Source organism: Chroicocephalus ridibundus, chromosome 2, assembly GCF_963924245.1.
Source record: "Chroicocephalus ridibundus chromosome 2, bChrRid1.1, whole genome shotgun sequence".
Lineage (NCBI taxonomy): Eukaryota > Metazoa > Chordata > Aves > Charadriiformes > Laridae > Chroicocephalus > Chroicocephalus ridibundus.
The window spans coordinates 145,552,122-145,578,838 of record NC_086285.1 but is presented as its reverse complement, the minus strand read 5'-3'; the positions used below and the strand labels follow the sequence as shown (position 1 = coordinate 145,578,838).

At 35.8% G+C, this 26,717-nt stretch overlaps 1 protein-coding gene across 3 annotated transcripts in view; it reads right to left on the bottom strand.

Moving 5' to 3' along the window:
• Positions 1–26,717, bottom strand: part of VPS13B (vacuolar protein sorting 13 homolog B) — a 479,360-nt gene that overhangs the window by 304,246 nt on the left and 148,397 nt on the right. For all 3 annotated transcript variants that reach the window (XM_063327260.1, XM_063327261.1, XM_063327262.1), the window contains exons 18-19: positions 21,547–21,681; positions 20,545–20,715 (exon numbers count right to left, since the gene is read on the bottom strand). In XM_063327260.1, coding sequence (XP_063183330.1) covers positions 20,545–20,715; positions 21,547–21,681 — 306 coding nt within the window. The remainder of the gene's footprint in view (positions 1–20,544; positions 20,716–21,546; positions 21,682–26,717) is intronic.

Here is a 26,717-nt window from a genome sequence, read left to right as displayed (position 1 = left end):
GCTTTACTGTAATACAAATAAACACACCTGCTTCACCGGCCCTGATATGGGCCCTCAACTAACAAATATCACTCTTACACAGACCAAAGAACAAGTCATATGTGCATGTTGTCATCCTCTTTACACAAAATTCAGGAAAAGGTCATGCCTGAACAATGTAACTAATTAGCACTGAACTCGTATAAAAATATCACTGCTTGGTTCCTTGGGAACTATGAAGGAAAATATTGAATATATTTTCCCCAGAAAAGCAATTACAAATTACAGGAATTTAAATTAGTTTAGTCAAATGTTTCCCAAAGTGCTACTTTTGAAAAGAAAGCAAAGATACAGCACAAGCAACCTTCCTCTTAAAGAAAATCTCATTACAGTATATTACTGCACAACTAAAAAGCACATAATTAATACGAATGTTTTGAAATAGGAACAATTTTTAAAATTGTGTTAAAACCAAGGGGATGACCCCTCTTTCACCAAGACGAAGTTAAAAGAAATGTAGCTTAATTTTTAATTACTTTCTTACATTCATACCGCCACTAAACTTCAAAGCCCGTTTTCCAAAGAGATCCAACTGTTAGCTTAAAAAAAAAAATTCCCAATGCTTTTATCTCTTAGCTACCGTCTGCAAGGATCTCCTCCAAAACCCCCAAGTAAGGGCTTTATGCATGCTCGAATCTTACATCCCATCCTGCATTCATTACTTCACCCCATTAACATTCCATGCAGAGAGCCCTTTGCTAGTTTTATGAGGCGAAACCACAGAATGTCAGGTTAACAAAGCCCTGCCGAGAACATTCCCCTCAGTAAAACTGTTCATCGGGAGTCTGTTTATATAGATTTGCAAGGAATTATTAGCATTATGGAACCAGAGAAAAATTAGAAAGGTTGGTAATAAAAATTCAAAATTTATCTCTATACCTACAAATAATGCTGACTACTTTCTTCATCACTGATATTATTTCATCATCTCTTTGTTTATTAAAAGAAATTAAAACCGTAATTAGTATGCTCTCTACTACTTTATCTCTGGAATTTTTTTTTTTCTTTTTTACTTCGTTTGTTATAGGGTGGTAAAACAGAAAGGCTTTATGGCTTGAAGGACATGCGGACTGGGCGTTTTGTGACCTGTTCTGACTTAAAATTATTACTACATTGGTACCTGCAATTCATCTGATGTAGATGACACAAATCTATATTTTTATACTCCATATAAATAAAATAATAATTTAAAAAAACAGGCTAGGTCTGTTATTCTGGGCTCTGCCTCATCAGTATTTAACATAATTAAATGAAGAAAGTAGTAGTTGTGGAATTTATGTATGAATAACATTAATTTGATAATTAAACTATTACTAATGCACAGATCAAAATTAACATATAGACTTAAACATATATCCACAATAATACACAGGCACAGCATTCATTCACATATTTACACTGTATCCCATCAGTTAGTTCCTCCATACCATCCCCATCACCTGACCTGCCATGCCTCTAGGAGCACCTCTGGTCCTTACAGGGCTTTAACTGATATCCTCTTTATTCAAAAGTTTCCTCCTATTTTAAGAAACAGGAATTTTCTGTATCTTTCAACAGGGCCATAAGAACACCTGTCTTCATTTTAGATTGAATAAAACTGACTGAATAAAAAAAAAAACCACGAAAGTACCCAGATTTGTATCTATAAAATTAGTTAATTAATTAGTTAGCCAGTGCTCTACCCAGCTTGCAAGAAGGGAGAAATTAGATGCTACCTTTATTTTAGTTTTAAGGATGAAAAGAAAAATCAGAAAACTAGACAGTAAATAAAACCTATAATGGAAAAGAACACTAAAGAAATAAAGCTATATGCTTTAGTGAAGTTGTGCATAACACACCACTTTTTACTATTAACTATTTTCTCTAGCTACTGAAATAAGACGGTTATAGAAATACAAGATTTTACTGAGACATGATGGAGGGATTCTGAACAGTTAACGTAACATAAGGTTAATTTAACATAAGGTTAACAAGTAACAATTAACGTAATATAAGGTACAACCTCTCAGCAAGATTTCTTTATATCTTTAAGTTGTCATCATTACAATAATACTATTGCTAGAAAAGCATGTACATAGAAATGTTAGTTTGGATTAAGTTTGTGACTTACACTTTATTTAACAAATTAAAAAAAGAACAGAATGGGAAACCATCTTGAAATGATGGTTGCCACAGGAAACGCCATAATTCAAGGGAGTTTCCCAGCACTGTCTATTTTTAATCACAGAAAATTTCTACACAGTTCATATACATCACTTCACTCTGTTTTTATGGGCAAAAACTACTACTTTCAATAATTTCCAAAGAAGATATTTTCTATGTTTTCTAAAGGCTGTTTAAGCTTGGGAACAGAGCAATTCTAATGCTGAATTAGCTGGTTTCATATCGTACCATTTCTCACAAACAGAAATACAGTTAAGGCAGTTCAAGGAAGAATTATTTACATGAGTGTTTCCGATTTGATTCTCACTGCAAATCCTAGAAGTGGCATCAATCAAATGTCCCCCATTCAAAAATCTCATTGACATGTGACGCTACACAAACTCTGTAGTAACTTGAAATCTCTGCTCAGTAGCAACACATCGCTAAACTACTAATTCTATTTTTGCCCTAAAAAGAGCAAAAAATTGTAAGGTTAAGGTCATAAGTAAATAAGGAGGGCCATTTTCACAGGGACACCACTTACACAGTGGGAAGTTAGAATAAGGACCACCTCCAGCAGGCAGCCAACTGTATTAAGAAATCACTACCAAATATTCCCAAGATCTGTAATACGACTTCTTCGACCTCTAGTAAAAGGGCACCTCTTTCAGGCAATTGCCTGTTGTTGGTCCCTTGGGTGGTCCAAGACCTGGGTGGTCTAGTGATTTTAGCTTGGACAGCTTATTTCAGTTTTTACTGTATTTAACTGTCCCACATCACATTTTATTCTTCTGGAGAAAGAACTCAAACTTCACTAAAACAAGAAACAAGAACAAGTCTCTTATTTAAATCTTGCTTCCTGATTATTAACATAAGTCTTATGAGAAAACTGTATCACATAACCAAAGCAAACAAACAAAAAGCTTTTACACTACATCATTCCAAAATGAAGGACCCTAAGGACCCAAAACAATCGTCCACACAGTAGTTTGAAATCTTTAACGTTGAGGCTACAATTAACATCCTCATACCACAATTTCTAGCAGATCCATGCGACAGAACTGTGGTGAGCATCATTTTTTTTCTTATCAGTGTGGGATGTAAGAAGGAAGACAGCCAGCCAGCTCAGGTGAGGCTTCTACTTCCACAGTTGTCTACGTCACTCAGGGCACCTGGCTGAGCTCTGCTTTGATTTCCACTGTGTACACTTTACACACAATCTGTTATGGCGTGAAATTGTTTGAACAACGATGGTTCTTTTAAAACTGATTCTTAAGACATGTTAGTATCCAGAAAAAACAGCAGCAAGAACAGAAGCGCACTAATTACTGAACCCTAGCATTTAACTAAGTAATGAAGAATGATAACATTGCGTCTGGATGCAGTTCACCATACTGTAGTTTTTCAGCACTTCTTGAGAAGTACTGTTCAATAGCTTTTGCTGAGCCCTACTGCAAGTTCAGCTTTATCCTCTATTTTTTCCTTCATACTGGTGTTACATTTTTTCCCCCTCCATGTTCTTATTCATTACATATATCGGACACGAAAAATTAAAGATAACTACACTGTCTCAGTTATCAAAATGCATAAAACTTTGCAGTAGACAACTCAACTCTTCCATGCAGTGATATAAACATTCATTTAAAAGTCCAGGCAGATTAAAATTCAAAGAGTATTCCAGTAAGATTAATTTTGCAGACTTAAGGCAGACACTGAAATACACTGGATGGTACCGGTAAGTGGAAATAAAGAACAGTAAGTGACAAAACCAAAAAAAACCTCAAAGAACAGCTGCCCACTTAAAAACAAAAAAAAATCACAAATAATTTTGATCAAATCAGAAAATCCAATTGTGGGGGGGTAAGGCCTGAAGCAGCAGCATGTCTATGTTTTTTGGGTTTGTTTTTTTTTTTTTTTTTTTACAAATACATGTTCTAATTTTTCAAATGTACTTCCCCCTTCTTTTTTCCCCTAAAGACAGATGATTATATTAAAAAAAAAGATTCTTCTCACAATGCAGAAAATTTATTATTAACTACGACCAAGAAGTTTTGAAGGATTCAACAAACACACTGGCAAATGTGTGAAGTACTATTACCATCTCCCAGCCTGCCTTCAGGAGGATTTAGTAATAAATTTGCTCAATGCGTTTGAAGTTTTTCCTCAGTTTCAAATTAAGAGTCAATTTCACAACACAGATTATAAAAATCTACTTAATGGTTTTTGTTTATTCTTAACTTTGTATTAATGCATTAGATGTTACACCTGGCCTCAAATGGACATTGTCATTACATCTTCTGGAAAAAGGAACTATTATTGGTAAACAGATTTTTCTTATCTTTCTGAAGGGCAATATCGGAATGGGGGGGTTAAAAATAACCCCTATCAAATTTCCCAGTGAATGCAGTCCTTCTCCTTTTGGGGAAAAAATATATATGAAATTTTTTACAACATACTTGCTTCATCAGAACTATTTAATATTTAAAATATGATTTTAAGCTTTAAAAATATTTAAAATTAATAAATATAATTTATTTAATTAAAATTAAAATAAAATTTAATTTAAAAAAATAAATAAATTTAATAAACTAATTCCTCCCTATCAGTATTAATGCTGGTAAATTATGCAGTACCCAGAAGTTACCACAACATCAGCTGGGCAAGTACAGTGGGCATGCCCCAGGACAGACACTGAATTGGGGGATTCTCTCTTTTCTTAACCCAAGATTGGGCAGTCGCTGGCATTTGAGGGGAGTAAAAATAACCCTAGAAAAAAGCCTGCATTTGTTTCATTTAAATGCATTTTAATAACTTGAGTAGGAAAAAGCCATGTTTATTTGAAAAGCGAAGTACCACCACACAGACAAAAAAAATCCTTCTTCGACCCAAGGACGAGCTCCAAATACCTTGTGTGAAATCTCATTGTGGGATAGAAGCAGTATTTGAAACAGCATGAAAAAATATCTTTAAATATACCTAAGTCTTAAGCAATAAACACATTTAAAAACCTTCAGCCGTAGAATTCTGCCATGTTATTGATTTTCATATGGAAAATGTATGAGCAGCATATGTAAAACTGCTCAAATCATTTTGCTGTTAAACAAACAAGCACATGCCTAGAGGGGACAGAATAAAGTAACTGGTCTCCTTATGATGAATAGCATTAACTTGCTCTGGCTTGCCAAGTCAGTAAGCGGTGTGAATTTAATGGCAATTAGCTGAGATCAAAGTTGAAGTACCATGAACAAAGTAGGTAAAACTGACAATATCAAAGAAGGGAAGTATATCATGGGTGACTGAAAAAAAATTACTTCGATTTATTTTGAGTGTTTGGAGCTGTTAATAGAAAAGGACAGATCCTTACACAATGTTTATTTTCAAAACAGTATTACTGATTAAGCAGATTTCTAGGAGAGTGCTTTCATGGGTAAATTGGCCAAAAAAACTTGATAGCGAAGTAAACTATTCTGTAACAGCTGCCATTGTGGACACACTGTTCAGAATGATATTTCCTCAAGAAATTCCTCTCTGAGTCAAAGTCAAGCATTCTCCCTCCTACCTGGCAAACAATTTATCAGCCATTCAAAGCAACAGAAAAAGTTCACAGGCATCAGAAAAAGGCAGAAAGGGAGAGAGTTCATGTGTTTTATACATGCAGTAGGCTTTCCTATTAGTAATAGGAAAAATATTCCTCTCATTAAATCTACGTGTCTTAAGACTGACACAAAAAAACAATAAATTTAAATTATACATGATTAATCTGGGAAAAACAGCTTTGGGGTTTTTTTTTTTAGTGCTTAAGGAGACCTCCACTTCCACATAATATTAGCAGGAATTAAATTCCTATCTCAAATATTACATGCTTAATAACTCTACAGCATGCTCACTAATACTTAATATATAACTACTGTCACTATAAAATTCCAGGCTTCATATAATACCTTCCAAGCGAGAGTCTGAAAATATTCTTAGGGCAATTCCCCAACGCATTTTGCATGGATGGTAACATCCATGTTTACAGATGAGCTAATACACAGAGAAGTTAAATAATTAGCCAGGACCAGTAGGTTAATAGAAGAAAAAAGAATGAACACAAGGTAGCTTCTATCTACTGCAATCACTAGCCCATTCTTTTAATGTAAGTAAAATAATAAACAACAGAAGCTGGTTGAATTAAACACGTTAAACCTAGGCACAAAGAAATGGTCCAGTATAATAAAAAGCAATATATTTTTGACCTTAACCCAAAGGGTAAAGACCCAGCAGCTCTTCAGCAATTAGTCAGTGAGGTCTATGAAAGATTCGCTTGAGCAAGGACTAAGTTTCTCAGAAGATCAAAGATAACTGGTGTTACACTCTGCCCTAACCAGACCCAGATTCACACTTTCCATTACTTATTTACATTGATCTTATGACTATTTTTATAGATCCATCAGAGTAAGTGTGCTTTTACTCTTTTACTAATATTTGTTTAATTAAGTTAATTAATTACAGCTTAACTAAAATATCGTACAAAAGACCTCACGCAGCTTTCAAAGTGTAGGCTGAATCCTAATCCTCTTTTTTTTTTTTTTCTTTTTAACTAGCAGTAAGGGTGAAGTCAATAAATTGTCAATTAATAACATACTTGCTTTGATGGCTCTTCAGTAATTTACTTTTATACCACTTCATAAATTTCTTCGGAAAACTTCTGGGATTGCTGATACAGTACCTCTGCCATGGGAAAATTTGGTTTAAATCTGCTTTGCTGCCAATAAACCAATAAGACTAACTGGCTGATAATCCTCCCACACTACACTGTTTAGGTATATGCACTCAACCAGCAAAAGTTTAATTTGTTCCGCTAATGGCACAGAAAACTACTCAAACTTATTCACCATATAAATTTGAACTTCAGTCTGCTACTTTTTGTTATTCCTTAGGCAGAAAATTTCAGCTATAGAATGCTTTGTAATTCAGACTATTTTATCTTTTCTTTGATCCAAAGCATAACAATAATAATGGATGCTATCAGTAACTAAATATTAAACAGCACTTCACAGAAGAAACATATTAAAAAGTCTTAGAAAAGTCTGAATATTATTTACATTGGCAAACTGACATGCAAGACACATCTACTGTTCTAAGCAAGTGTAATGTTATTCTTAAACTACTGCACTAAAACCAGTGACGCTAACCTCCTTTTACATATTTCAAGCTGCCATACTTAATAGCTTTTGTCTAGGATTTCTGTGGGGGTAAGGCTGTGACGCAGCGCTTTATTAGGTACAGCCTATTTTTTTGGAAGATAATTTAATTTCTAAGAGCACACTAAAAATTTAGTAAAGAAGCCATATGAAGCTCAAAATACTGATTTTCTCAAAAGTTACGTTGATAGCATTGATACAGATTTATATAATCTAAAACATTTATTATGTATAACGTGGCATGCAAACTTCATTTAAAAGTGTTGCAGGTATCATATATTCATGGCAGACCAAGGCCAGGTGGAGTCATGTAAAAATTTGTAAAATAAGTATGAAGAAACTATTATGTCATAATGGTCTCCTCATGTTGGAAAGCATGGCAGGAACTCAGGTGTTACTTTATTTCCTCACAGCCAGGACCAAAATGCTGCTGTAACTGATCCCAAGGTACAGTGGCTCCCCATATAACAGCATTCACTTGCAAGTGTTTCACTATGGGACCTCACAGAAAATGAACGAAAAACATCTCGTTCCCTTAGCATTACCTCATGCCACTTCTGTACAAGTATGCTTCTTAATTACTAATATCTATGCTCTCAAAAACAAATATTCTGGAGTCACTTGCTCAAGTATATTCACACCTCTATACCCAGAAACCATTGAGCTAGCTGAGCTGCTGCCATTTGAGAAGTGACAAACTTACAGCTAAAGCCAAATGGAGCCAAGCCACAGTAAAGGCTACAAGAGTTAGTGAATCCTTCTTGCAAATATCCCTCCATCATCCTCTCGAAACAGCCTATTAGAGTACCTCAGTGGGGAAGAGCAATGCAAACCATTCCAAAATGTTCCATTTTGCCCAACAGTGTAAGATAAATACTGTCCTCCCTGGCTACATCTCCAATACCTCTAGTAGTGCTGCCTTGGACAAATATTAATGAAGATTTTAACTATCATACTTCCACCTTTAAGGTGGATTACTCTTGCCTCTCAGTTTTCTGGTTAACAGGAAGGCAGGCACAGTCTCTTGAGTTTGTGGATTGATTTGGTGCCATTGTGTAGAAAACACCTGCTCCTTCCATCACGATTTTGAGATAGTGATTTTTCAGAGCAAAAAGCAAGTTTGTATGGTGCATGTTAGAGACACCCTGTTCCAGGAAACAGGCTGAAACGAAGTACAAGGAATCTTAATTTTACTCGTAACAGAAAGGAGGAGGAAAAAACTACTTGATGAGTTTCTAAACATCTTTAAGTAAGCACTCCTGCAGTCTCACCGACTGCTGTAAGATGACTATGAGTATCCCTGGATAGATACAACACGGCCATTGTCTGCCTCCAAAGTGACACACAAAGTTCACACTGCCCTTACAGCTATTCCAACAAGCAAAAGCGGGAGTTCCTGCTCTCACTCACCTTGTGTCACGGCAGCTTGTACAAGTCCTGCAGTCACAGAAGAGTGGTTACTTCTGTACTGTTGACTTGGGAAGTGTGAGGATACTTGATATACAACATCTGGCACTTCTTATCAAAAATCTCCAATTCAAGTGTAATGGGATGCACTCTCTTCGGTATTGTGCAAGCATTTGAAGAAAAATTAAAGTTGAACAGTTCATTTCCTACATGTCTATCTTATCAAAGGAAACATGGTATCAAGCTGTGAAGACAAGGAACCTGGCAATGTAGTCATCTGCAAAAGATTGTGCAAGCTGCAACATCCCAACAGTGCAAAGAGACAGGCGTCCTTTTAATACATGGCTTTTACCAGCTATTAACACTCTTATATCTTTAGTGAGCACGCAGGTAGCATTTTTGTAAGTGCTACCCATACATGTGCTTTATTTTGATAATTTACTTATCTATAGTATCACTACTCCCTTATCACAAGCACAATATAAATTAAAGTCTATGCATTATAACAAAACAAATAAGGTCTTAAAATAAAGTTGGAATAATCTGTGCATTAGAAGTGTGCAAAAAGCAGATAAATATTCTGATTCTTAGGTCCTAAATGTTCAAAGGGCTCTTGAAAATAGAAAGTCTTGAACTGAGGTAAATGTTCAAAGGGCTCTTGAAAATAGAAAGTCTTGAACTGAGGATGCAATGATTAAAATAATACTAACCTTAGTTAGCAATTAAATGATCACGTCTCCCTTAGGACTAAAACTGTGGACAACAGCTAGTAGCTGACATCTCACTTCAACATTTTACAGCTGCTCTAAGCAAAGACTTCAGACATTTGAATGCATGCATGCATCTTATTTTCCCAGGATTTCAAAGTCCACGTCCAGGCTGCTGCTCAGCCATTATAAATGAGTAATTCAAGTAGGGCATGACTGCTTGTTGTATTAACTTGATAAAGATGTTTCATTCGAACTGCATCAACAGTTGTGTTAAGTCATCCCTTTCACAGGCTTGTACTTATTGTGTGGTATGTTACCAGTGAAGAAATAAAAAAGTATTACTGGCTTCAAATGAATATAAAAGTCTTTACACTAAATATAATTAGTATTACGAAGATTATTGTTATGTTTTTATTACACCTGTTTTGAAAACTCCAAAATACAGTCAAGTATACCTTAATTATTTCCTGGTTTTTAACTAAAAACAATTTTATCAACTGACTGCAATCTGCATCAAAGTTTTATTTCATTAGTTTAGACATGTAATGGCTTAAAGCACTGCTGTGCACTTTAAAATACACACATCTGTTCTCAGAAAATTCTATTACCCTGATCACTTTGTATCCATCAACTTTTCCAAAAGTTGGTTTAAAAACACAAATTTAAGATAACAGATAAATTTTAAGCTTATCCTTTAATAAAGAATCTATCAAACACGTACAAAACAACCATTTTGCAATAATTTTAATGCCTGAAAAATATTAATACGGGGCTTGGGCTAAAATAACTTTCAAATAATACTAAGATATATTGAACATCTTTAATTTTCTTGCATGAATTTTCAGGTCACAACTTGGAAGATTTGCTAAATACAGAATCCCTCTTTCTCTTATCACAGCAGGGACATTATAATAGAGCTCAAAATTAGAGGGAGAAGAGAATGCAAATTCCCCTTTCATGAATTTATTTCCATTGAAAAGATAACTAAACATGAACATAGTTACACTAAATATAAGAAATATACTGTATACATAATTTAGGCAAAGCCCAGTGAGGAAAAGATGTCCAGTTTATTTAAAAGATGATTAATTACATCTTACTGATTACCCTGTCTGCCATGGACTAATACAGAAGAGAAGAATACTATCCAGAGGCGATGATCCACCACATGTGCTCCATAACCCTGCTCACTAATGTTGAGCCAGACACTGCATTTAATGCTTCCCTAGATTCAATCATATCTTCTCTTATTTTTCCGGTTTCTATTTACAAAATTTCCATTATTTTCTGCCTTTTTTTGGGGGGTGGGGTGGGGGGATTCCCTACGATAGCCAGTTCTAATATTTTACTTAATATTGTATTTAAGCAGTGTTTCTGTATGGTTTAAGTAGTTTTGTTCCAGAAATAAAACAAGCATAGGCACTTTTGAGGGCAGGGGGGAGATGGAAAGAGGCAGTCAGCTTCTGATTTATTCAGGTTATTATTCTGGTATCTAACATTAATTTTCAGGTTATAATTTATTTTCATTTATGGTTTGTATCATATTATTAGAACATGGTCTTTTTTCCCCTCTAGCCTGACAGTTAGTTATTAACACTGAAATTCAGAGAGATGTGACTCAAACTCCAATTGGTCTGACTCCTTTCACGTCCACCTTCCACACAGGCAGTGGACTATTTTTCCAAGATTTCTGGATATAAGGCATCATAGTCAAAGCTACTTCTCCAGCTTGGCACCGATCCCAGGCAAACGGCCCAAGAAGCTGTACAGTGACAGATGACACTCACGGGCTCAGAGTGGAAGAGCTGGCAGATGCAGGCAGACTCTTATTGCGCCAACTGTAAGAGCTGACATGTTTGTTCACGACTCCCCATCCCTTCAGTTCTCATTGTCAGGGCACCCATTCTCCTGTGCACAGCCATGCAACGTTCTCATTAAGTTCAGATAGTACGACCTCAAAATGATTTGCTGTTCTGCTTACAGACAGAAAGAATCAATTTTCTAAATCTCTTGGGGGAAAATGACAATTTCATTTTTTTCCAGATCCTTCTACTTCATCTTAAAAATACATCAGGAATTGGGAAAACCGGACTTTGCATTAATTTGCTGTGCTGTAAATGGACCTCAACATCAACAATTAGCAGCAGAAGAGTGTTTGAATTGGAACTCAGGACTCATGTCAGCAAAGTACTTTGCTCCAGCAAATGTTTGTGCCTTAACTGAACCAGCTGCAAGATTAGGGCAACACCTAGAATACTCTTTCAGACACGACTTCAGAAAAAAAATAAATTGGTTTTTCCTTTTCAAAATGCCTTTTCACCTACTGGAGAGTGTAAATCAGATTAAAATTAAGAATTAAAAATATTTAGCTATTTAATTAAACTATATATCCCCTATAATCCTATCACTGCATTTCTCAAACAGATTTAGTACTCCATGTGATACTGAGAATGTCAAGATCTCAAACATACAGTACTTGTGTTTGAAGCTGGTGTACTTAGAAATCTGTTAGATAGAGATACTCAATATTAAATGCTCACATCCTATATAAGTATGGTAATTTTAGCTATTAAATGGAACTGAAAAATTACACAGTGCACTGTTTTCCTCGTATCAGTTTTAAGTATTTCTGCTACTGTACACAATAAGTACACACATGAGTATCTTGCACATATTACTTCTATTTCAGTGCACAGGTAAAAGGCAAATGAAATCAGCTCATACAGCACAGAAGTGATTAACTGGTCTAAAGGTTAAAAGTGACTAATTGTTCCCGCAGTACTAATGTCTGTACAGTTTGAAGATTTTTGATAAAAATATAAACTGATTTTGAGAAGCTTCACAGCCCACGAAGGAAACTAAACTAATTTAAATGTTTCTAAAGTTGGACACCTTAAAAATAATCTGTCCAAAATCATTTTCAGTTTGGTCAACTACAGGAGTATGTCTTAGCTTGGGACTTATCACCAGGGTTATCTGGTTGAATTTAAAAAAAAAAAAAAAAACAAACAATATTCTGCTAAGATTCTAATCTCATTTGTCTAATACTGGCTGTGAAATGTTGTTTTCTACATAAAACTAAGTATTCAGTCACTTGGTAATGGCGTAACTTTATTTTGTGACCACAAATGGCTATTTGTTACCTCATGGAAAGGAACTTCCGTGGGAACTTCAGGACAGTTTGGGTGGAAGGGGATAACATGGTTAAATACTCACTCTGCACATTTACGACTGCATCCTAAACCATATAAATGAGACTGTTAGTACAATTTGTGTGTATTATAACCAGAACATTGGAATCTTGGGAGCTTCTTTTTAACCTACTACGGAGTTGAAGTGTGAAAATTACTGAGAAAAAATAATTTAGGTTTGCACACAAATATAGATTTAGATCATAATTTCTGCATTAAAAATAAAGGAAATACTTCATTTAATGCTGTTTTTCACCAAATGTGCTATATTTCCGTCCAGTAAGATGTTATTTAAACACTTCTTACTAAAATTTGAAAAACAAAAATTGACCCGCTCAAAGTGCATTTATATTTTACCGCCAAAAGTCTACTGATTTTTAGCGATATCTACCTAGCATTTCATTACAAGAAATAGCCATTTTATAAGAAACGTTTATATCACCGTAGCAGTAGTGAGAGCAATATAATTCAATTATAAAACCTGGAAACAGTTTAAACACCATTTGAAAGTAAACAGTTACAGTCCCTTATGCCCATGTCTGGGAAGCGTCCAAATGGAAGTTAAAGATCCCATGGCATTTTTTCAAAGTGAGTAGGAGCTATCCCAATATGTTGGCCAACATATATTTTCTCAATTAAAAACAGATTTCAATGTCCAAAGCTATGTGTCAGCAATCGCTGAGAGCATATGCCTGTCACGTTTCCAAAACTCTCTGCACCATCAGTATCTAGTCACCTTGCTGAATAATGCTTTTCCAGATGCCACAAGCGGAAAACGTGCATGCATTTTCATAAATATATGAAGCACAGATACATTATCCTATACTGTTATGGAAATAGAAGTCATCACTCGAATGCACATGTAGATTTTTTTTTTTTTTTCATCCCAGAAGTGTTAAACATGACTTTGGTGGCCAAATGAAACACTTTGATAACACCAGATTGTAAGTAAATAGAAATCCTATGGAACACACATGGCATACACACAAAATAAAGGTAGCGGAAATAATCTCATATCTGCCATTCCCTAACTTTTACACATTTAATGAGTTAAAAGGTTAAAAATTTAAAAAAAAGGCTTTTTTAACAACTCATTTTCTTTAGTTAATTTTATAGATTTTTCTAGGTTATGCTCTGTTTAAAGAGAAAGTAGGGAGATTTCCTTTATGCACTTTAAAGCCTGCATACCCCATATTACCCACCACTCAAGAGCTCAAATCTTCAGTTGCTGAGTGTAGCTTTTTTTTTATATCAGTTTTTCAAATATCATTTTACAAAACTCAGAATCCTATTTAGTTCCAGTTTCAAAATTCTAGGCTGCGTGTATTGATGAAAGGTCGATGGCATATTGAGAGAAACTGAATGCAATGTATGCAGAGATGAAAACACCTCTTCCCCCAAGAGGATTTGCAGAATTACTTGATGGGAAGTTGAACAAAATGCCCTATTCCCGCATTGCACAATTACCTTTCTATAACCAGAACTTACTGCCAGTTGCCAGCATTATGGAACCCACTGTAAATAATGTTAATCTGGTTAGCGTTGTATAGTATGTCCCTCCCTGATGCTACTCCCATGGACATGACATTTATAATTGGAGCCAGTAGAGTAACAGACTGTGCTTGAGCACAAGTTTACTTCCCTCTTGGAAAAAGTAGTAAGTGCTAAGTAATACATAAGACAGTAGACAGAGAAGCGATTCAGGTCTGGAAAAATATTTGATACTTCACATGGCTATAGCGCACAAAACATTGAGCTGTGAGGGTAACGGGGGAGGATGGAGCACACACAAGCTGGTAAAATGTCCAAAATTAAATGCATTTAAAAAGACGCGTTTACTTTCTCAGATAGATATTAACTAACTCACATTTACCACTGTTACCAACTTGCTCTTCCCCACACCATCCTCTGGTCCTGAACGGCTGAGTAGTACCACCATCTGCTGCCCCCACTTGAATTTGTGATGAAATTCAAAGACGCCAGACATTTTGCTTACTACAATAAACTAATTTCAAAGTCATAAGAGAGAGAAAAAGGGAGGGAGAAAACTCCATTACCACAAAATACTTCTGCCCACAAGTTTTGCAACTTGAAAAAATTTTAAATCTAGCGTCGCAGTTCAGGCAGTTGAGCTACTATTTTTAACCCAATTTGGAAACTTCAGGACATTACTAGAAAACAACTTCTAAAAATGTATACTTATGTGAATTTAAATTCACTCCAACGTTTCATTTAAATTCACTCCAAGATAAGTACTACATGAATACTGTGTTTTCAGTAACTTATACTATTAACATTCCTATTTTTCCAAGGCAAAATATGAGAATAAGCCAGATTTTAAAAGCAATTAAGAGGATATAAATGTTGTGCGCTGCAAGAGCACAGTTCTCAAAAGACCAGAGTCCTGGCAACTATCATAATCCTTTTGAAATTGTTCATATTAAGATTAAAGATCACTTTGTTCCTCTATTCCCACAACTAGTTGGTATGGTAAAAAGATCAGTCCCCTAGTTTTATATGTAACATCTTTAACATTTGCTCTCCTTTCTGTGCATGTGATTAAATGTAACATTTTGAAATCCCAAAGTTCTGAGAAAAACATAAATCCTTGTCCACAGCTGCTGTTTGACTCTGGAAACACATGCATTTTCTTTTCAAGCATCTACCATCAAAAAATCCCAAAGGACTTGAACTGCAGAACACCTGCATCTCTTCATTTAGTTCCAATAACAGAGTCTAAACTTCAAAATTACAAAAATAGATGCTATGTTCAGCTGCAGTTACATTCTGCCCCTAATTCCCGTGAACAAAAATGCTAAGAGCATGAAATCATTCAGGCAAGCTCTGTCATCGAGAGGATAAGATTTTTTGCACCAGAAGCCCAGTGGGAACTTGATAGAAAACTGGCAACAATTACAGATAAAGTACATAGTGAAATCCTCAGGGAGAGAAAAGGAAATGTAATAAGATAGATGGGTATAATTTTTACACATTTATGCCCAAACCACAAATGTGAATTGTCTTTAATTACTACAATATATTAAGCGTTTTTACTCATCCACTGTGTCAAATCTTTCCAAAATACTTCAAATTAGTTTACAAATTCTCTTTTACAAGGTTTGGGTTTTTTTATTTACTCACTCAAATTAGAACTGAAAACATAAAAATTATCATTGTTCCAGCTTTAAAATCCAGACTTTGCAGTATCCCCAGGCTAAGTAGTCAAAATTAAGTAAAAAATATGTCAATGCCAGGCTTTTTTAACTGCAAGAAAGGGGGAGTTGGGGGCATATATAACGTGCATAGTGTGTATGCATAAAAACAAACATATGTAAAATATCTCAACTCCTTTCAAATAAGTTCTAATAGTTAAAATCAGTTCCTTTATGATAGCAAAAAAAATTCCTCCTGGTTACAACATTTACAGCACTTTTGTCAGGTCTGAAGATAGGATTTCTTCAGTCTTAAAAATATTTTCACTTCACAAATTATTTTTCCTTTACTGAGGGGAGTGGGAGAGAATAGAGTGATCTTATCTAAACTTAGAAAACATTGGCAGCAGAGAAAAAAATCCGAAAATCTTTGGAAGTTTAAGGAAAATAACAAAGGAGAAATTACCAACTTTTACAATGCTGAATACTTGCTCTTCAGCCTTCATGTAGCTTTCACAAACTAGAGAAGCCTTCTCACTCTTACTTTGCCCCACTGGGTGTATCAATTTACCATATAGGAGCATGATATTAATACAGGTACTTTTGTTGACTCCCTATTTCACTGCTGCATTACTGAATATTTAAGCTAACCTCAAAGAAAACTTTACTAATTGTATTTTTTTGTTTTAGTTCCTCTTGATTTATATGTAATAAATTTCCCCATACACCAGCTGTGCAGGCACTCCCAATTATTCAATATGGCAAACCAAATAGAGCTTAATCAGCCCACCTCATCTATTCAACAGCTGCTCATAATTAAATACTAACACCAGCATTCATTCTGAAATCTCCCTATTTCTCTCGAAGGCCAGGTGAAACAAACAAGGTCTGCAGCTTGCTCCGAGGGCTAATAAAGCCAGGGTTAGTTCAGAGAAGCAGTAAGAAGACCTTCCCAAGCCCTGGGGTAATGGAATAATCTCCTCTCTTGTATTTATTATGTATGCTGCAGTTTAGATAACGACTGGGGAAAATATCCACTGATTTTTACAACTACGCACCAAGATACCTGGGGCAGTTTTTCATACAACAAGTGTGTCCAAAATTAAAAGCACCCGCATGCAGACTTGTATTTAAGGACTAAGCAAAATCATGTTCTGTGTCCCTAAATACTTCCTTCGCCATAGGTGGATCGGTTTTCCACTGTGCTAACGACACTTTGTGCACCAAACAGTAAAATACTCTTGCTAAGTAAACACCAGTATATGCACTTGTTACACATAATACTTACTTTGCCTGTATATGCTATATGTCACCCGCTTTAACGTTGCCCTTCGTGAAATTACATTTTATAGAGTTTTTTCCTTTGCTGGTTATGCTCAATGCAGTATGGACCTCCTAGAACCGTTTTTTTTCCCCCCTTCCTCTCAGCAGCAACAAGTGAAATAGCAAGAAATAAAATACTAGTGTAAAATACTTTATCACTCAAATTGTAACTATGCAGTCAATCACTGTAGGGCCACCTACAGACCAGCAGTAAAAGCAAACGCACAACCATCCTGGTTACCCCGGATCATATGATTCGAGTGGCAGAGACAGTAGACAGTTGCTGACTTGAGAAGGAGAGGAGGAGGAAAGACACCCTACTTGTTCTCCAGGTAAATACACCCTGATTTATTCAAGAATCTCATGCAATTTTCACAGTCTCTTCCTTGGCATTATGTATCCAAACAACTGCTTTGATTTTAGACCAGGTTGTTTTCCATTCAACTTCACAGGAGCATAATGAATTAATAAGTTATTCTTCCTTTACTAATTTTTATGTAAACAAAAAAATTTTAGGACACTTGCATCAGCATTGTGTTGTATTCCAAGATTCTTCCAGAGTACACAGAAATTCCCCTGCAACTGCTTCTCTTGGTTTTACACACAAAAAGATATTATATCATCCCATTCTTAATGGAGGTGGCTAACTTGCAGCTCGCGAGCTTTGTACAGCTCCAGTGCACGCCCTGCCCTGCTGCACGCTGTGACCAGCAGCTCCGCTGACATTGAGTTTGCAACGTTTTCTGAATCCTCGTACACGGGGAGAAGTAAACTGAATTTACCCGACTGCTGGGTGATGACTTATCCAATCCCACCAAGCTGGAACTGCTGCCCCCTTAGCTCTTTCGAGTAATCATGTGTGTATTTTGAGAGCTAATTGTATATGCACTTTGCAGAGTTAGAAGACTTGGCCAATCCTGGCCTTATCTCCAGCAGTCTGATAACACTGAACAATTCTAGATGATTTTTCTCATCTCTCCTGGATAGCATTTTTCATTCTTCCTACATGCAGGTTGCACTACTCTCTTCACTATTCTCTGTAGTCCAAATTCCTATTCCAGAACATTGTATCTAACATTATGAGGACAAATGTCTCAAACAGCACAACTTCAGTACTACACAATCATCTCCAGTGGTACAGCTTTAAACAACCCTTTCATTCCCCTGAGGCATAAGTTGAATTTGCTGTCAAATTATCCAGTATAGCTTCCTTAATTCCCAGAAGTGACTGCAGCTGACAGCAAAAGTATTTTTATGCTCTCAAATCACTTCATGTTTTCTCTCCATGTAGCTTTCACAGTGGTAATGAAAAGGATAGCCATATCTCCTGTATTAAATTGCCTCAGCTCCTTCAGCAAGTATTTGAAAGCAAAGGCTTTAATTAACTCCACCATCCTTTGTATAGAACCTGAGATGACAAACGTTGTTGTTTCCTAGTTTAATTTATATTAAAAAAAACCAAAACACCCCAAATCATTTGTAGTACACTATTCTTCATGTTTACCAGGACCAAAGCTTTAACACACTAGCCAGCTTCTCCCTCTCGTTTGTCATCAATCCCAGGTGCCACCTTACAGACCTAGAGAAGCAGAGGCAGAGCCTGAGCACGCAGGGCAGCGACTGCCACCAAGTACACAGAACCAATACAACTTTCCTGAGGCTCTGGGGGCATGGGTGAAGTGTCCAGTAAACTTTCAGTTCTAAAAATCCTAGCATTTTAAATGAATCTCCATTCATCTACAAAAAAGGTACCACAGACACTCGTCTGTTACAAACCAATTTTCTGCCTTTTAAAGTCCCTGCATATGAGTCTGGCCAGCACTTCATTTGTCAGTACCTTAATTCTCATAGGCGTCTCCTGTCACAACCTATCAAGTGCTCTCTACTATCTAATTGGACTGTCATAATACTGATGAGCTGAAATGTAGGCGAACACTGTGACCTGTAACAAAAGCAATAATTCTATAATATAGGTAAGTATGCATAGCTCCTTTAAAATGTAATTAATATTCTAAGACAAAAATCAGACAAACTGAAAAGATCCGCAAAAATGGCAGAAAATGCGGTAATAGTAATAAATATAATTATTATGAACACTTAAAAGCTACATAAGTGAGACAACAGGTGCAACAGATTTTTACTTTTTTTAAAAAACAGATCTGAATAATTTGGAGACTGTTGAATCATTAATTGCTTTTCAGCAATGTTTTAGGGGCAGGAACTTAAAACAATTGTTATAAAACCACTGCCATAAACATTTTCAACATGATGCTCTCCAAGAAACATACAAGTACAGTTACTGAAAAAATAACCTAACAACTGCTGGAGTGCACAGTGCTCACAAATATTTACTTTGCATAAGAATCAAAGGTTGCTTACATATGCATATAAAAATTACAAAGACGGTAATAAATTCACTGTTACTTTTCAGACTAATGACATTCAACAACCATTACACGTGAAAAAGTTAGAGAAAAAAAGCACACTTTTCATTTTATTTTTGTGTTTCATAATATTGGAGTCAGCTAATTCTTTTGCTTTCCTTAAACTAGATGCTCTTTTGGGATTGGTTTTTTTCCCTTATTTGATTCCACTCTTAGCATTGCAACAGGATAAACTTTTAAAAACACAAAAGAATGATTTCTTTTTTTTAAAATGCACCATACTGACAGCAAAACCTAGATCCATGTATATTTCACAAACTATATTACAGTTACTTTAAACTAGATAGATACATTTCAAAATCGGCAGTGTTGCTTAAAACACACCAATGTTTTGTTTAAAGCCCACAGAAACCATAAGAATGTAAGGTAAGAGTATTTATGCCCACAAACTCAACAACACCCTTAAATTTATCCAAGCCACTCCCTGAATATATCAACTTGTTTCTCATTTAAAACCACCACACCACCAAGTTTGACGATACTAAATGTATGCTCTGTAGCATTTTAAAAATTACCTTTTTATTATTAACAAATTTTGAGAAGCAAATTCTTAATTTATTATAAATTACGCTGCAAATTTATATGAACCATCTTGAATTCAGTATGTCAACTCTGTATAAGAAGCTCGACCCAACAGGGAAGAAAGGATAGAACTAATATTTTCAACATGGATCCTGCCCCCAAAAGAGAAGTCTACAAAAAGTTCTGTATAAATAATTTTAAAGGCAACCAAAGTCAGTGAAGCATTCCTTATTGAAGACGACACACATCAAAATGCTGCTTTTAGTTTTTGTGTCTCACAGTGAGCTAAAGTAAAGTTATAATGTGTGCAGTATGTGAAAAAGATACTTCGGCATTTGGCACATTTTATATCAAGCCCCTCTTTTGAAAATTACATTGGATAGGAAAAATGTAGTGCGATACCAGCTTAACAAGAGTTTTGCACTTACCAGAATTATGGCAGTAGTCCATATACTGTGGAATTTGGATTGTAAAGGCTACCAAATCTGGAGCTAAGAGAGATTCTGGCTTTCTACTCTCATTGAGCCATTTACTGCTATGTAAGTCTCTGGTGTCAGAAGGGCCTTGAATTAAAGGAATCAGCTTCTCTTTTCCATCACCTAAAATAAAGGTAACAAGATAAATTTTCAACACATAAACATTCACTAGTCCAAAGAGAACAGCTATTAACATTGTAAGAATTAAAAGAGGAAACAGAAAGAGCAATCTCCTATAAACTATTAAACAACTTCCTCAATGTTATCTCGTAAATGTCTTTACATCCAGGAGGATTTCAAATAAAGTAATCCATTCTCTTTAAAATAGTAATTTCCATCTCAAGTTTACAAAATAATATCTTTTAAAATCACCAGGAACTCTATTTAGATTTAAATACACTACATTTTTAATATTCTTGACATTAGCTGCCTTTACGTATGACGAGATCATAAGCATTGATCGGAAAAGTTCCTGCATGCTCTTCAAGAAAAATTCTAAGAAATTTAAAAATTATTTATCACAGAGCCCTCAAAAACTTCAGAAGCAAAACACATACTTGCAACACTGATGGAAAATGAGATATTAAACAATAAACAGAATACATCAAAATTTGCCACAAATAAAACAAAGTGCAAATATTCTGCGTAACATGAAAATGCAGAGTTATTCCAGTTTCTTCAGTGCTTTTAGATTAATATTTGTCTCAGCAGAAAAAAACCCAACATCTTTATTTTTTATTCGGTGTAAAAACTGACTATACTGGGGCCAGACTGGATCATCCTGGCACACTTAACAATAATAATAAAAAACCCCAAAACAGAAAGAATACAAAAAAACCTCTCTGATTCATAGGAACAATGAGTAAATTCTTGTTTCAGTAACTCTCCTTGTAAAAAGCAAGGCCAATTCTCCTATACAGGCAATAAAGTTTTACATGGTCCAGCTGCACATACCTGGGGCTTTGGCACAAATTTTTATTGATCCCACGGTCCCAGAGGCACATTTGACCAATGATGTGCCGCAGTACTTCAATTCAACATTCTGGATCGAGCCCTCAAGAGTTGGCAGGGGATTCTTAGATTTCACACCTAATAAAAGAAAACTGCAAATGTACTAGCCTGTTGAATTTAAATATTTTTATATTCCTTCACCAAGGCATTTAAACTTAATTATACTTTAATTATCTACTTTAGATGTTCTTATAGCATTTTTTTCGTGGTTCACAGTTTTTAAAGGGAAGTGAGAGAATGCTGTATATAGGCATTTTAATACAAACCGTTATGCATAAAATATATAGATACGAGGAAAACACACAAAGCCACTTAGAAATTGGAATAATAAATATGTATATATACACATACATACACTTTTGTTTTCACTTTATAAGCGTCACCTGAACTATTCTCTTTCATGTTTTTATTATGACCTTTTCATTTCAGGATCTTAAAAATCACAAAGTGTTTTCAAGCTTACATTTAGACAACATTTTACTCAGTAGCAATGTAGCGCATTAAATCCATGCAGCTGAATGGCACAGAAGGCCAACGGCACACTTGCCATTTTTCAACGGAAACTGGAGTTCAAACCTTGCCTTAGGTCACAAGTGGAAATGAGTTTTGGTGGTCTTTCCTCAGCCCCTATTTGTGCACACCAGAAAACTACCGCACCGGTTGGAAGAAATCGGTGCTATTGGCAGACACTTCTGAAGAGCTGCCTAGAACTGCGGTGGCAGCAGCAGGGGATCTTACAACTCAGGACTGAGATATATTGGCAGAGCTCGAGGGCAGCCCCCAAAACAGCCCCAGAGCATGGGTGGAGAAAGCCAGCCCTCCTATTCTGTACTGCGCTGCCTATCAAAAAAAAAAAAACCAAAACATAAATTTACTTGCAAATTAGAAAGAAATAGTTTCAACACCTGTAAGAAGTATGAAAGGAAAAACTAACAGAAGTTACCATTTTTTATGGTTTTTTTTCCCCCTCATGCAAAAGTGACTTGGAATTTGTCAGTTAAAATTGGCAAGCACCTTGTTAATTATGCAAACATTAGTATAATTATGGAACCATTTCCTCACATACGTAACATAGAATTTGTTCCAAAATCCATAATTATGCAAGGAAAGTATTATGGAATATCAGGTAAAAAAATTAAAAAGCATTTTGATATGTATTTCAACATAGTTACACACATCAAAGAAACTTAGTATGTTCTCTTCAGAATTAACTCATTAGTTTTTTGCACAATCTCTCAAAGACTTAACCCAAAGAACAACCTATAATATATAGTAGTAAGGAAAGATTCCTAAGAAATTATAAGAAACAGAAGATTAAAAATTAAACCTGGTAATTGTCCTTAGTTCACTGTGCCTATTGCAGTTCTTAAACACTGAAGAGTATTTGGTAGTGCGGATAAAACCGTTTAGCAAGCAGACTTCTTGACGTATATTTATTTAATCTTTGTTCTAGTAAGCCATTAAAATAATTTTTGAGTAAGAAGTGCTTTCCAAGCTAAGAAGAGAGAAGCAGCATACGAAGAGACACATGGCATTCAGTAACCCAGACTGCCATGTGAAAGTAGGTTTTACGTTCTATGCATACTCTCTTACATAATTTAACCCATCTTCTGTGTTTGAGGTAGACCCAAGCCTCTTCTTAATTTGCGATTCAGGAAGGCTCCAGGCTCAAAGAATGCTCACTGCAACCCATTTGTGTGCCTGCTGCTACAACACCCCATCAGTTCCCAGTCTGAAAGATCAGCTACCGGTTCTCGTCTTGGGAATACACCCTCATTCCCAGGCTTGCCCAGGGTAAGCCTCTTTTAAAGCTGAAAATCCCCTTTGATCTAAGGTGCGGTATCAGACACAATGCATGAATTTGTCAAAAGCAGATAGGGTATCTGTAGGCATTTCCTAGTCTTAGCTCTGCCTCCTCAGGCTTCCTATAAACTTGTGCAAATAGAGGCCATTGTGTTGGGGGGGGAGGAAAAAAGTATGTTTTTCCCTTCTGCCTATTCCAAAACTAAGATTGTAAAATACCATTAGTAGCAGCCAAGATTACAGTCAAAGCAAAACAAATTTGACTTCATAATTTGACCCCCATCTTTCAAGTCTTCTCAAAACTGGTAGCTTCTTGCTATTTCCATCTTTCAGCAACTCTCTTTTGCCTCAAAATACAAGGTGTGATGTCCGATACATTTCTTGCACTTCACTACGGAAGATTAAGTACTTTTAAAACTAAATATTTTCCACTTTTAGATGTATTACCCTGGACAACTTCTCTGCATTAAGGCTAAAACTTTCCACGTTACTTACACACATAACATTAATTTTATTTTAGTATCATGTTGAGAACAAGCAACCAAGTTTCACGTGATCATGCTCCCTATTTGTTTCTGTTCAGTTCTATTCCCTCACCAAATAACTTCCCAACACATTGAATTTCAGCAAGATATAGCAACATTATCAAAGACGTTTATTTCCTACAGTCTTCATGAAAATGGGGGTATATTTGTCCTGTGATCTGACCGGTCAGCATATGCGTGACAGTCAGCAACACATTGCTCAAACCAGTCAGTGCACTCTTTTTCACCCAGCCAGCCGTTACGGATCATGATGGGAAGCTAGAATAGCTGAATGGCGTGGCCATGAAGAAACTCACAAACCGATAGCACTAATAAGTTATTTCTTTCTGGAACTCCTGTTTGAGGGATAGGATGAACACCTTCTCAGTTGTTTTTAACTACTTGAAAAGAAAATAGAAAAGTATTACGAAGACATGGCGTAATCATGCCCCTCCTTTTCTATGTTGGTGTGACATCAAATGGCGACATCATCCCGCTCTCAGTTTTAACATCTGATAACCAAAGCACACCACAGTAATCAAGGAGAAGTTGCAAGAAAAATTAATTCTGCCCAGGATTCACAGCTCTGGACTGAAGGATACTCAGAAAGCCCATTTATTAAATATTTAAATCCTATACAGAGCCTACAATAAGGAATAAGGAACTTAGGATGTCTAACTAGACTTCCATCATTAAGTCAAAAATCACCTGAACCTAAGTTTATTCCCCTTGCCCAGATGCAAGTCTCTTTTTCAAAGTGCAGAAAGTTGACAGACTTTTGCTGAACCATTTATAATGAATAGGTTTAATACAGAGAAACAGCACGTTTTCTTCAGTCTCAAATTTTTTGGAAATTATGAACCATCCCTCATAAACTTGTCAAATTGGCAAGCTACTCTATAGAAAAGAAAGCAGCTTTGTTTTCTATGTATGCTTCTGACTATCTGTAGTTTCCATCCCTGTAACTTTAGTTCTTCCCAAATATTTTCCCTTATTATCTCTTTCATTACAAAAATCACAGTCTCAACAGTTGTACGCATTATTCCTAAAATATTCCTTAAATACCTATTTCAGCAAACAAATACTTAAGCAAGCGAAAAACAGGGCTCCCTTCCCTCCCCTCAATGTTCACAAACTTTTTAGTAGCATCTTCTTAAGGAACTGGTTGAGCAGGAGGATGTTAAAACTCCTAGATAAGAAATGCTCCATGCCTCCAAATACTAACTCAAATTTAGTATGGAGACAAACACTCCACAAGATTTTAATTAAGACACTGAGCGTGAATTCAAAGAGGAACCAGGGAAACCAAATCTATCCTTGCCAACAGCAACATTATCCAAATTCAACGTCCTACAAGTGAAGCATGAGAAAGGCTTATTTCCAAGGTGCAAGACAACAAAGTAGAATTTGTGCTGTAGTTGCTCTTCTGGAAACACACTTTCAAAAGCAGTACCGTGATTTACTTGACTTTATTGCTCAGTGTAGTCAAAATTGGAGAACAGAGCAACCCTGTTTGAGTACCTCTCCCATTTTCTTTAGTTAATTTATTATTTTCATCAGGAATATGGTAATCAAAGACTTTACGGAGATAGACAGATATATATACCTGTCTCTACCAAATATAACCTGTGGCTACTTACAGGAAAAAATGACAATTTTCTAGTTGTTGTGTGATTTTAGTACTGAAAACAACTTGCCCATTGTAACCCAATATGTAAGCAATATGTAACCATGTTTATACTTGGTAATCAACCTAATCTGTTTTAGCTGAATCAGACTATCTCACACAAAATATAACACATCACCAAAGACCTAAAAAGTTGTTCTTTCTATACTGCAGAACCCAAAAATAGGCAGAAAGGTTGTCTAACTTAAAATCTACTATGCCTTGACAATTTACACCTCGTGCACACTAAGTCACTTTAATTTTAACTCCGAGCCTAAAGAGCTATTCTGTTCTAGGAACAGGCACAGAAGTATCACACCATCGAGGAAGGTTCTCCCACACTTTAAAGCAGGCACTCGCACTCACATCCTCTCCCCAACTTTTCTCGTCAGAGCTTTGGTCACCTCCATGCACATAACCCAGTTAGACAGCTTGTCCCAAGTCCCTGCATTCAGTGACATTCTATGTGCAAGCAGGAGGGAATCAAATACCAATACTGGTCACAATTGTGTCTTCATAAATCAGCCCAGGATTTCTGCTAACAAGCCTATTAATGCTGAGCAATCATTTCATTTAAGACCCATTAAAAAAAGTTACCTAATTAGTGATTTTACCAATGGCCTATACGTCTTTTACCAAGCCATTCCTAATAGGGTGAATTTGTAATGATTAATGGAAAACCAAGATTCAAAATCTCAACCGTCAATAGAAAAGACAGGAACCAGCAGAAGAGGTATGTTACTGATTCCGAGGACAACAGTCAGGACTGTGTGACGCCAAATCCCTGAAATACAATAAATAATTCTTTAGAAAGATCATAAAAGAGAACTGCAAAAATACGAAATAGGAAATGAGTAAAGCATGACTAAAACTTCTAGAAGCAGCTCCACATGAATTCCCCCCATATTTAGGTTATGGCCTCAGAAGGAAAAATTTCAATATTTAAAGCATTAAGTACCAATAAACTACGGTTTGGCATCATGATATAGTAAAAGACTGTCACATACATGTCAAAATGATTTCAAACTCAGTAAAAAGATCAATCCATGAATAAAAGCAAGGAGTTATTAACTAAATGAAATAACATTACTGGAATCAAGAAAAAAATGTCTAATTATTTT